The 14,041-nt window shown below is 36.3% G+C and overlaps 1 protein-coding gene across 29 annotated transcripts in view; it reads left to right on the forward strand.

Moving 5' to 3' along the window:
• The window catches only part of PTPRD (protein tyrosine phosphatase receptor type D), a 1,161,500-nt gene that overhangs the window by 1,086,699 nt on the left and 60,760 nt on the right, over nucleotides 1-14,041 (forward strand). For all 29 annotated transcript variants that reach the window (XM_030968017.1, XM_030968045.1, XM_030968047.1 and 26 more), the window contains one exon: nucleotides 10,729-10,852. In XM_030968017.1, the coding sequence (XP_030823877.1) occupies nucleotides 10,729-10,852 (124 nt within the window). The remainder of the gene's footprint in view (nucleotides 1-10,728; nucleotides 10,853-14,041) is intronic.

Here is a 14,041-nt window from a genome sequence, read left to right on the forward strand (position 1 = left end):
TGATAACGTTGTGATGCCATAAAGTAAAATATATGTTGGTGGTTTTCTGATAGACTCTGACTTCTCTTCCTTCTATCAGGAAGTTAGCTCCATTTCAAAAGGATGTTTAAATTATTTTTTTTAGCACAACCTACTTCAGCTGCCACTTCAAAAGAACTGCTGGTTTCACCACACAACACATCTTTTAATTTTCTAAGAAACAGCTGATTACTTGTTCCCTTTCCATCCTTGCTCATGTTCCATCCACTTACTTTTGATCCGAATTTCTGATCAAAAGTCAATTCAAGTTCGGTTTATTCCTTTTGGAAGTATATAGCTTCTTTCCTGTTTCCACTTTCTCCTCAGAAGGACAAACCTCCCTGTGTCTTGAAAACAGTGTATTCTCCAGTGTAGAACAGCCTCTAGTTATGTGTTTTCTAAGGCTCAGTGCCATCAACTGGACAAGTTCCTACTGCTACAAGTTTTCAGAAAATATTCCATAGTGCCTTCTTCAGGGCATCTATCCCAGCTCTTACAGCATCTCAGCAGAACAATAGAGATTTCTTCCATTGTACTTCTGTCACAAATTTACCTTGAATACCATCTTCTAGGGGTCAAGCCTCAAGGATTATTACTGTGGCAAGGTTCAAATAAACTTACAATTCATGTGTTACATAAAGTGGTTCTGTAGTGTTAACACACGATAGTGCTACGACTGCTCAAAGAGGTTCATTTCTGCTTCAAAATAAATTTTTCATAATGCTTCATTAATTTTTTGTTAGCTTGCAATCCCCAAGCCAGAAAAAATGTTGATTTACTCTGTTAATATCAAATATCATACCATTAATGTCATACAGTTATTTTCTGTTCTCTAATTTAAAGCAGGATTGACCCCCGCTTATTTTTGGGAAGCTTTTGCTGACTTTGGCAATTTCAGTGGTATTTTTATGTAATGTAAGGGCCTATATGGACTTGACAGCTGCTAAGCAAAAATCTGTGTTTATAAGATACTGACCTTTATATTGTATCTCCTTCTTATCTGAGACTTCATAATTTAAAAATAAAAAGTGGTCATGGAGATAAACTGAATAAAACCAGTAATGTTCTGCCTATTTTATGATGTATTTGTAAGGTAATTTCCTCCTGTAAGGCATAACAGAAAATATATTCCTCCAATATATTCCTCCTCAGATTTCTGAGACTTGTAAAAATTTAAGAGTTCTTTCCTGTGGTTTGTACATAGAACCACACCTTTAAGGAAGTGGATTCAGATTCATACTATATTTGCATGAGAATCTGTCACTACAACACAAAATTTACACTATGAGACTCTGCATGATTTACTGTGAATGTGTATCTATACACTGGATAACAAATTATACAAGAAGCTGTATATAATTTAATGTTTTCACTCGTCAGGTTTCTTTCTGCAAATTGCAGCCAGTCTTTTGCTTTAAAACTGAATATTGGAAAACTTGACTTTTTTTATTGTAGCTTTTCAGAATCAGTTGGTTAAATTTGTGATGGGAACACAGTTTACTGAATATGTTACATTTCTCTTTTTGTATATCAAGCTGCAACAACATAAACATTGCATACTAAAACAAGTAAATATTGTATAGTAGAACCACATATAAAACTTATTATCAATATAATACATTTTAGAAGTCGAGGAAGAGCAAATTATCCTCTGAATGAATCTCTATCAAAGAAACAGCTGCACTTAACTGTTATATCATTGTAGGTAAAAATGACTCATGTGGAAAAATCAATTCTTTTTCCAGAAAAAATATGGTTTTGTTCTTTCTCCTTATAACGGTTTTCTCTTTCTAATATTACAAACATCATTTATTGGGATTTTCTGACTTTACTTTCATAGGATGTGCTCCATGTATTGAGAAACAATTAGTATAGTCAGTGAACGATGAAAAGTTGTCTTATTAATAGCACATACACTTGCATACACCTAGGTTGTTTGGTGCTTAGTTCCACCTAGGGTAGTATCTGAGCCAGAAGCATAGTTATGGTAAAGAACTTTAAAGACATAGTGCAGGAATTTGAAATCCTGCTAGTCCAGATTTAGAGTGGAGTCTTATCTCCTTCCTTTGTGCTGTGAATGCTTCATTGGGATAACAGCATTTGTTTATGCTTATATAATTAATCAAATAAAAGAAAGGTGGTGTTACATATTAGGATGCAGTGTTTTGGTCTGATACCGACTGGTTTTTTGCCAAGGAATTTCACAGACACAGTTTAGTTAGTCAAATAACTGCCTGAGAGGAGAGTATAGCCAGGTGGGGTTTGGCCTCTTCTCCCAGGCAACAAGCGACCATACAGGAGGAAATGGCCTCCAGCTATGCCAGGGGAGGCTCAGCTTGGACACCAGGAGGAATTTTTTACTGAAAATTTTTTACAATTTTTTACATTGGATCGGAGGGAGGTGGTGGATTCACTGTGACTCAAAGTGTTCAAGAAACAACTGGGTGTGACATTTAGTGCTATCGTTGGATTGCTGGTGGTTAGGCAAAGGTTGGACTCAATGATCTTGGAGATCTTTTCCAACACTAATAATTTAATGATTCTATACTGTGATAAATATTAGTTTTATTTTGCCCAAAATGGCAATGATATGTCTAGAAAGAGAAAAGCAGTGTTCTTGAAGCAAGAAAAATTATTTGAGGACAAACTAACTAGGTCATTCTAGATAAAATTGAATTTTGTAGGCGCTCTTTAGAGATATTAATTTGCAATAATTTTAGGGCCTTATAGAGCAAAATCACTTAAGAATTTAACTCTGCTCTTTCCTTGAAATAAAAGATGTGGACAGTGCTTTAAAAACATGATGAAAAGCATGTTTAAAATTTAAAGTAGCATAGTGTCTCATGTGAGACAATTATAAAGTTTAGTTTATAAGACCTGCTGCATTTCATACACTATGTATAACAAACAAACAGGAAGCTTTAACCACAAAAATATTTAAACAAAGTAAGTTCTTTCATTATTCAGGTATTCATCTCATCCTGATACTTATTTTCCACCTGAAGTTGACTGTAATCCCCAATTTTCAATACAAAATTATTTCCATTAAAACTGGTGTTGTATCCATTCTGATATCATGGTCAAACTATTTTAATTACAGGTAGGTTATGTTTAAACTGGTGATAAAGAAATACAAACCAAAATTATTAATTTTTAAAAACTAGAGATTTTATAGCTTTTTGAAGTAAAGAATATCCTTCAAGGGTGTTTTCAAATAATGCTTATTTTCCTCTTTAAATTTCCTTTAGTTGTAAGCTTATATATCTTGTTTGATTCCACTGGAATCAGGTTTTGCATCATTTCATTAAGTTATAGAAATTTTAGCTTAATACTGTGGAGAAAATATGAGTTTTTCTCTTGAGGGAAAATTTTAAAAGCTTTTGGAAAAAAGCTTTTTGTATTTCATGCTAGTCTTGAACAGTTAGGTCTCTTCCCTTTGAGAGTTAACAAAAAATGAATCATCTGCATTTTTAATTGTTTTTAGGGCCAGGATGCAAACTCATATTCGAGTTCAAAAGAAGTCTTAGCCATATGTGGAGGTTTCCTCCCATATTCTTGAAAATTATACCCTTTGCAGTGCAATCGGGAAGTCTCTGTCTTAATTAAAAAAAACAATTCCGGTTGACAAATTGCCATGATCATGAATTAATGTTCATTCATCTAGCATTCACATTTTGGTAATGCAGTTTGTAAATCTGATTCTATTAGCAAGTCTCCTGCATAATACAATAGCATTCTATTATAGATTCATCAGCTATGGTATGAAATTCTCCTCACAGTTGCTGACAGTGGTGAAAGAGGGTCAAATTGTTCATTTCTCTGCATAGCTGTGTACCTTCACCAGTTGTTCTGAGTCTGTTTGCATTGACAGGCTCTCCGATTTTTCTTTTTCATTCTAATTTGCCTACCTGGTCCTAGGTTTCTCTGTGAAGCAGTGGTCATTGGTGATTTAATTCAAGCCACAAACAGTGCAGCTACAGTGCTTGAAAATGCTTTACAGGCATGCTTCCTTCCCCTTCCTTGTGAAAGCTGTGCAGTATATATCCATCCCCACATTCAGCAGAAACCTAAAACTGCTGGCTTCTAATTTGCTGCCGTAGTGACCCTTAGAAGAGCAGTGTTCCAGAGCAGGCAGGCACATATCAGCTCACAGCAGGAGGGGTGACATTTTGTCATACTCCTTCCTTCCTTAGTGCTGAACCAGGATCTAGTCCTGGAAGACACATCAGGGAACATTTGCCTCTTGTTTAAGTGGTGTAAAGGAAAACTGCACAGTGAGTGAGCAGGTACATCATTTAGCAGAGGGGGATTGTTTGAAATTCTTCTGGTTTGATTACCACCGGAACATTTTGGTTACCATGGTTATTAGTCAATGAACTATTTTATGGATGGTGCATTGTGATAGTAAATATTGCTCAAGTTTTTTCCCACTAACTGATCACATTTGTTTAAGTAGCCAGACATTCAGAGCACACTAGATGAAAGATTTGTCAAAGCATGAGAGGAAAGTAACTGTATTACAAATATTTTTATTTTTTTAGCACAAAGCGCTCATACTACACAGTTATGCTGTGAAGAAATCCATTTCTTTATTAATGACAGCTTTATTGAAGGCAAGCTTTCAGAATGAAAATACTAGAAATCCTATTAAAGTGCTATCCATTAAACCATTAAAGCACTCATTAAAACTGTTAGCACAGACTTGTTATTCATGAGTTATTGGTCTTTCACACTTCTGAAATGTGTCTGCCAATATCACTCAACTCTTTGTTGAGAGTGTGGCTATTAAGTCTGAGGAAATACACATTAACTTTCTTTTGACAAAATGGTGCTTTATGGGAGGATGGTATGGCCACAAAGTGGTTCAGATTGGTGGGGAAAATAGGAAAGATTAAAGTTCAATCCATTTGCTTGTTTCTGATAATTTATGTTAACTATGGCTGCATGTAGACCTAAATATTAATCACTAAACTACACCATCTGGCCATACGTCATACAATGTGTATGTTTGGGTTTTTTCTTGATATCGAGCAGTAGCTTTAGAATGCTTAAACATTAAGGAGTGAAAAGCAGAAGAATTATACTGAATACTGAACAGTTGAAGCTAAGCTTTAAATTTAAAGTTTTCTTTTTTTAAGTTCACGTGAAAAATAGGTATAATATAGAGCTGAAGCTGTTTCTCATAATAGATAAGAATCTCAGACCATCGTTTTCAATGTATATGCAAAATCATCTTTGTATATGCAAAAGTGCAGTTTAAAATTACTGTTTGCAAGCATTTTTTATCATTATTTGTTACATCCTGTTTTGGTTGTTATGATTTAAAGCCAAAGTCCTTCAGTCCACACTCAAAAATAGCAGCATGTTAGACAGCCAGTTTATTCAGTTATTTTCTAGTTTTCTAGAAGTGAAAGTGAAGAGAAAGTGTACCTGACGTCTTATATTGTGAAGTAATTTCCAGGATATTTTGGCAGTGTAGGTAAAAACCTAAAAGACAAGACAGATGGTCTGCTTCAGTTATGTTTCTAGAACAATGCAGAGTAGTATGATTCATTCTAAGGCAGTGGACTGTGGTTTAGATAGCATGTTTCCATTTATATCTCTCAAAAAATACTGTCTGGGTAGTCAGAGATACTATACATGTGCATTATTCCTAGTCAAGTTACCAATTTAATTTTAAAATTAAAATTAAATATGTTGCACGAATATATAGTTAGCATCTTCTGTACTATGTTTATCTTCTAAATTACTACTAGAATTCTGAGATAAATCCATAAAAATTATTTTCCAAAGTTCTGAAAACTTGACCTGTAAATAACCTGCGTAAATTTTCTTATTCACCTCCATTAATTCAAAAAGGAAAAGAGAGGAGATTTGTGTTGAGAGAGGTCATTATGTAAATTTTATTACTTTTCAAGTCATATGATGTTAAGTGAATTGTTGGCCTGCTGATAAAGTATATTATGTCTTAAATATAGTGTATATATATATATAACTCTACTCACCCAGTGTTGATGAAAATGCACTCCAAATTCTTCCTCTGTACCTTTGATGAAATAAATAAGACTTAGAAGTAAAGATAAAATACTTAAGTTTTTAAATTACACAGTGCATACCCGCTTCAAAATTGTACCAGCCATCCTTCTCAGAGCATGGGAAAACATTACTAGAATGAAACTAAATTGTAAGAAAAAGAAATAAAAATTTTGCTGAGTGAAATTAGAGAGTAAAATTGTACCAATTGCTTTATTGATGAGTAAGAAATAAGTTCCTAATACTTCTGACATTTTAATATGTGTTGGGCATAGTCACTCAAATTTCTAAGACAGTGAACCCAAAGAGTTTGATGTCAAAAACTGTGTAGAACCTTAAAAAAAATGAGATTCTTTCTGAGCTGCATTTAAGTGTGCCTTTTTAACTGTTAGTAACACATATAGTGATACAATTAATGTATCACATAAAGTGATACAATTAGGGGGAAGGCCAATAAGGCTGACATCCTACTGGGAGTCTGGTATGGTCCACCCAACCCGGAAGAAGTGGTGGACAATTCATTCTATAAAGAGCTAGAGAATGTTTCTGGATCATCAGCCCTAGTTCTTGTTGGTGATTTCAACTTGCTGGACATTTGTTGGGAACTCAATACAGCTGAAAAGAGGCAGTCCAGGAAATTTTTAGTTTGAGGGGGACAACTTTTTGTCACAGCTGGTGGGTAACCCCACCAGGGGAGGGACTATGTTAGATTTGTTTTCTGCCAATAGAGATGGGCTGGTGGGAGACGTGGTGGTTGGAGGCTGCTTGGGGCGCAGTGATCATGAAATTACAAAATTCTCAGTATTTAGTGAAGTCTAGAGGAACATTAATACGACTTTTTTCATTGGACTTTCAGAGGGCAGACTTTGGCCTGTTCATGAGACTTATTCAGAGAGTTCCTTGGGAAGTAGTCCTTAAAAATAAAGAAGTTCAGGAAGGGTGGGCATGCCTCAAAATGGAGATCTTGAGGGCACAGGAACAGACTGTCCCTGTGTGCTGAAAGAAGAACCAATGAGGCAAACATTCAGCCTGGGTGGGCAAGGAGGTTCTACTGGAGCTCAAGAATTAAAAAAAGGATGTATTATCTTTGGAAGGAGGGTCAGGTTTCTCAGGTAGTATTTAAGAGGGCTGCTAGAGTATGTAGAAAAAAATTAGGGAGGCTAAAGCTCAGTTTGAACTTAAAATGGCAATTTTTATCACCAAGGATAATAAAAACTCTTTTTACAAATATATTAATGGTAAAGGAAGAGTAAGACTAATCTTTGTTCTTTATTAGATGCAGAAGGGAACTTTGTTACTGCAGATGAGGATAAGGCAGAGGGGCTTAATGCCTTCTTTGTCTCAGTTTTTAGTGAGAAGACTTTCAGGACAACTGTCCTCTTGGGTTGCTCGATGATATCAGGGAGCAGAATGTTCCCCCCATTATCCAAGAGCAGGCAGTCAGAGAACTGCTGAGATGCTTGGATTTTCATTAATCCATGAGACCAGGTGGAATCCATCCCAGGGTCATGAGGGAGCTGGCAGATGAGCTTGTGAAGCCCCTCTCCATCATTTACCAGCAGTCCTGGCTCACTGGTGAGGTTCCATAGGACTAGAAGGTGACCAGTGTGACACCCGTTCACACAAAGGGTGGGAAGGAGGATCCTGGTAATTATAGGCCAGTCAGCCTGACCTCAGTACCAGGTGAGGTCATGGAACAGCTTATATTGAGTGTCATCACACAGAACTTACAGGGTGGCCAGGGTATCAGACCCAGCCAGCATGGCTTATGGAGGGGAACATTGTGTTTGACCAACCTGGTCCCTGCCTGGTGGATTCAGGAAAGGCTGTGGATATTGTCTACCTGGACTTCAGCAAGGCCTTTGACACTGTCTCCCACAGCACACTCCTAGACAAGCTGGCAGCCCACGGCTTGGACAGGAGCGCTCTGTGCTGGGTTCAGAACTGGATGGATGGCCAGGCCCAGAGGGTGGAGGTGAACGGGGCTGCATCCAGCTGGGGTCAGTCAGTAGTGCTGTCCTCAGGATCCAGTGCTAGGGCCAGTTCTGTTCAATATCTTTATTGACAACATGGATGAGGGTACTGAGTCTTTCATTAGTATTGCAGATGACACTAAGCTGGGATTGCGTGTTGATCAGCTGGAGGGTAGGAGGGCTCTGCAGAGAGGCCTGGAATGTTTGGATGGATGGGCAGAGTCTAACAGGATGAAGTTTAACAAGTCCAAGTGCCAAGTCCTGCATTTTGGCCACAATAACCCCCTGCAGTGTTACAGGCTGGGGACAGTGTGGCTGGAAAGGGACCTGGGGGTACTGGTGACAGCCGACTGGACAGGAGCCAGCAGTGTGCCCTGGTGGCCAAGAAGGCCAAAGGCATCCTGGCCTGTGTCAGGAACAGTGTGGCCAGCAGGAGCAGGGAGGTCATTCTTCCCCTGTACTCAGCACTGGTGAGGCCACACCTCAAGTGCTGTGTCCAGTTCTGGGCCCTCAGTTTGGGAAGGACCTTGAGACGCTTGAGTGCATCCAGAGGAGGCAACGAGGCTGGTGAGGGGCTGGGAACACAAACCCTGTGAGGAACGACTGGGGGTGCCAGGGGTGTTTAGCCTGGAGAAAAGGAGACTTGGGTGACCTTATCACTCTCTAGAACTCCCTGAAAGGTGGTTGTAGTCAGGTGGGGTTGGTCTCTTTCTCCAGGGAACAACTGACAGAACCGGAGGACACAGTCTTAAGCTGCACCAAGGGAATATAGGTTGGACATCAGGAAAAAGTTTTTTATGGAAAGAGTGATAAAATTCTGGAATGGTCTGCCAATTGAGGCTTTAGGGCATGGGTTGGACTCGTTGATCTTTAATGTCTCTTCCAACTTAGTCATTCTGTGAATTTTGTGAATTCAAATGAATCATATCCAAAGCATAAGTAGAATTTTCATGGCCTTCATCATGACCCCAAGCATTTAATTTCTTCCTCATTCCTCTAAACAGTCCCAGTTCATTTCCTTGTGAGGGAGGATTTGCCAAGCACTCTGTCTCAGTTGCTGTAGGTAAAGGATGAGCCAGAACCTGAGCCATCCCACTCCGCTAGTCTCCATAGCTAGGTTATGCAGGAATTTATAATTTTTTTGTTATAAAAGTTAATTGAGCCTATGGTATTGCTTAATAGGATAAAGCACTTGTTTTTCTGAGGTATTTGTTTTCCCAAAGACAAATGCTTCTCTATCAGGCAGACAGGCAATTTTTTTTACAATAATCTCAATAAAGAAGCAAATTCATTCTCAAAATATTAAATAAATAAATCGTATAAAATATGAAAAGATGCATGAGAATGAAGCAATTTTCAGATTGGCCAAATGATCAGTCTAAGGGATAAGTCTTGGTAAAATCACATTAACTAATTTCACACATGGTCATTGTCAGGTAATACCTACTCTAATAGATTACACATCATGCCCTGGCAAGAGTCAGCAAAGCTGTTGGCTTGATGCTCTAGTGACAGTACAGATCTCCTGACTTGTGCCGTGTTGGTGGTCTACTCGTAGAAAATGAGCATAGTGTTGGTGAACTGCCCCACCTTGGCTTATCTGTGTCTTTTTTTTTTTTTTTTTAATATAGTTTACCGCTAGCTGTCATTGGGAGCTGCCAGTTCTTACCAGGATTAATCAGAGGGCATAAACCTCAAGCCATAGTTGTGTATTCATATTGATGAAACAATTTTAAGGTCTCTAATATTACAGAAAGGGAAGGTAAAACAATAGGTGATTATTCATGGCTTCTCAGTGTGAGATGACCTTTCATACAGCCACTACCATAGTGAGCATAAACAGGTGCCATCTGTTACCTATTTTGCATTCATTTTGCTGCACAGGTCATTCAACTATAGAGGTAAAAATACTAGAGTCTGAAGTTTCCCTAGTGGTGAAGGATAAAGGATTGTGGTGAACGCTTCTATAATTCCACCCTGGAACAGAAAACAAACAGCAAATCTTGAAACATGTAGTTTTGTTTATTAATAAGTTTAGTTATGTTTATGAATAAGATATCATTAAAATTTCAAATATGCCTGAATTTCTTACTTATTTATGACTCAAGGAAATGAAAAGCAACTTTCTTGATGCTGTCTATGGATGCAACACAGCTAGTTTCCTGAGCAACACTAGTGTCATGGGTTGGTCTGGCATCAAAATGAAAGAAAAGTAACATCTGTTTTCTTCTGAAAAACTACTTCAGGAACCTTTGGAGTTTATTTAGTAAGCAGTTCAAGGAAATTTTTGAACATGTGTTCTTACTAATAAAGGCAAAAATACTTATTCCCCTTCATCCCAGTGTTTTTGAGATTTATGGTATTTATTAATTTTCTGTTAATCTAGAACCCCTCACTTTCTGAAATGAGTAAAAAGATAAAAGCGTGGATAGCTTGCTTTCTCTGAAGAAAAAGCCCTGGATTTTAAAAGCTTGTGGTTAAATTCCTCATGGAAATTTCAGATGCATAAATACAAAATGGTTAATGTAATATGATCTAATATGTTAACAGTGTGTCCTGAAGTAATAATTTTCTTTCAAAAGGAAATTATTTCCAGCACAAACTATGGGATTTTAGTTACCGTAGTTGAATTACTATGAATGAAACAGTTATGTTGTCCATAGCTGAAAGTTTCCTTTCCTTTTTTTCTCTTTGTCTTTTGAAGTCTATTGATCCTGGCCAGCAGTTCACATGGGAACACTCTAACCTGGAAGTAAACAAACCAAAGAATAGATATGCGAATGTAATTGCATACGACCATTCTCGTGTTCTACTCTCAGCAATAGAAGGTAAGGAGACCTTTAAAATTAAATTAATTAAATCCTAACATCTAGAATAATTTTACCAATCAATATCTTCATATAGTAATATAAAGAAGTGTTAATTACAGCACTTCCAGTAAATTCCTGTAACGACAATCCTCTTCTGATGCTTATTGTCAGTAACATATTATGAACTTGCACTAAAAAGTACATTCATGTGTAACACTGAGTGCATTAGGTCCCTGTGTACGTGCCAGTGAGTTATCTGAAGTAAATTAATATTGCTGCTTACTTATACTAACACTACACAGCAAACGTAGCAGTAAACAAACCTTCTTTAATTGAGGCATTTGTTCATCAGTGAAATTATCAAGATATCTGCTCATTGAATTTTACTTTGCAGAACCTTATTGTGGGAAAAAAAATCAGTTGAACTTCATGTCCTCTGGGGAAATTTTGAAAACTCTCTCTTAGAACTTTAATTTTAATTTCCAATATAAATATCAAACTAGAGTTTTTAAACAAATGCCCACATGCAGGCATTTTTGGGAGTATCTCACTGACCAAAGATTGACAGTGTGATTTAGTGAGAGCTTTTCATTATATCTTTGTTACAAAGCTTCCCAAAATAATAAACACTTTAAAGTTTTATCTCAAGCAAACTGTTACAGGCAGCCAGTCCTAGGTGTTGTGTCTGTTTTACCAAGCATCAGGACATACTAGTTTTCACTCAGAGGATTCTTTTTATTTTTTTCCAATTCTGCCTTACTATTAACCTATTTCTTAGGTTGAAGACGGATTTTCAGTTTATTCTATGTTGTTGACAGTCAAGTATTAGTGATGGCCATAATCAAACAAATTATATGTTTAAATGACACAATTTAAATGAAAATAAGAGTTGTCTTTAGTTAGCTCCAACAGGACTTGCATACAATATATAAGATAGAGGGATCTGTATTCAAGGTCATAGTTATTTCAGTCATAATGTGGTACAAGTTAAACTGCAAGAATTGTAATTTATGGTTATAAACAGTTGCTTATCTTTGGCTACTCCAGACCTAAAGACACTGGATTTATAGGTGTAATCCACTTTCATATTAGCTTCTTGGTGAAGAAAAAGGCAATCCCACTGACTGAAGTTTAGATCTTTCCTCATTCATTGCGGCTGCATACCATAGGCTTTGATAATACGGATAAGAGCTTCTCAAATGTATTAGCAAATTTTAATGATTACCTTGAAGAATATGCATATGATAAGCTGCTCATATTTTTCCACCTTTGAGGTTCATATAGCAGTTCTGACAAGATTTTTTTTTGCAACATACAATTTTTCATATTGCCTTGTAAAAGAATATGGCTGGTGTAGAAACCTGGCTCTACCTGTCTCAACACTAAAGAGAGGCTATTCTAATTATCACTATATGTAATGTAACTCAATAAATATATTCTTTCCTGTCTCTCTTTGACAAGAGGTCAAAGTACATGGCCTGAATAGGTCAGGAACAGCAACTGGACGGGGTTTCTGAATGGCGTTCTTCAGAACAAAATACTTAACTGGGAGATAAGTGTAACTGGCAAAAAGAAGACTCAATTTTTTCCAGGGATTTTGTTTGGAAAAAGAGTTGTGTAAAGGAGGAGAGAAGGAAAGCAAAAAAATTAAATGCAATCAAATTTATTTGATAATTTATATATTAGAAACCTGGACTGCCACATTTCTCTGAAATTTTGTTCTCTTTAAAGAAAAATTAATATATTCAGAGAATGAGAAGAAAATTTAAGAGGCAAAGCAGAAAATGTTAGTGAAAGTAATTGAAAGTATGAAATTACACAGTTCTTTGGACTATATTTTTACATAAGTGATAGTAAAAATGTGGAAAAAAATTTACATTGTACCTGGAAAGGATTGAGTATTTTAAGGATCAGGGATAAAAATATAGTTAAATTGTAATGTTTGTTTGCCTTTTTTAAGTAAGAAATACCACAATGAGGCTAAAATTTCTACATCTTTCAAATAGTCACTGAGTCTACAGAGAGAAAAGTATTATAACCTTTTGTAATATTAGTCTTGGATGTAAGACCACAAATGCAATATTCACCCATTTGGTGATTTGCATGATTTTAATTTTTTTCCAAGTCTGTAGATTATGGTGAAAATAGCATATGGTGAATAAATCAAATATTAAATGCCTTTTTATAAGATAATATTTAGTCTTGAAAACAGAAATAATTTAGTATATAATTATCCCCTTAAAAATTTTTATTCCTGGGATTTTACATGATTGCGTAGATGAAATTTTGTCTATGTACCTTCAAAAGTTTAATAAATTTGTTTTAGCATTTAGTAAAAAGTACTTGTCATTCAGGTTTTAAGTAGATATTTCAGATATGAAAATACACAGCCTGGCCAGCACTTTATTCAGTTGATAGGTTTGTTTCTTTTCATGTTACCAGAGAAATCAGGATTTGGAATATTACTTAAAAATGAATTCTCCTTTACCTATGTTACTATACAACTTGATCTGGACATAAATTTGGACTACAATATATTTTGTTACAACTATTTGGAGAATATTTGGTACATATATGCATGTACATATACATGCCTACACGTAGACCTCATCTGCATTTCTTTGGTGGCCACAAGAAAACTAATATTTTTAGTGAGGTTTGTATAGTAGCTGTGCCTTTCTAATGAAAAGAGCTCCATTTTACACCTAGACAGTTGCTTGCTGTTTAAGAGCAAATATATATGCAGAAAAGACTAAGCATCTGCCAAACTGTAATCCTACACTGATGAACATTTAGCATCTTAACAGTGTTGCAGAAATATGGAATGTTGTAATTGGTACTTCAGAATGAGACACAAGGCCAGTTTTGTGCCATAGCAGAACTCTGTAGCCTGTTTGGAGTGATTACTAGAAAGTCTTGAGAAGCAATTAGCAGAGATTTGAAATTACTTCTTTCCAACTATTGATAATATCAAATTGTTAAAAATTGTATTAGCCCTGAAACACAAGGCTTACTAACACTTTAAAAGTACTTTGGTACCCTTCCTAACTCCTGTTAAAACCTTTTGAATCCCCACTAAGTTCTTGACCTCTCTAATTACATACCGTATGGAGTTCCACAACATAATTACTCATTTCACAGAAATACTTTTGTTATCACTGTTTAAATTTATTACATTAGATTTCCCTTTGGAGAGAAAACCCAGGT

This window comes from Camarhynchus parvulus, chromosome Z (assembly GCF_901933205.1).
Source record: "Camarhynchus parvulus chromosome Z, STF_HiC, whole genome shotgun sequence".
Lineage (NCBI taxonomy): Eukaryota > Metazoa > Chordata > Aves > Passeriformes > Thraupidae > Camarhynchus > Camarhynchus parvulus.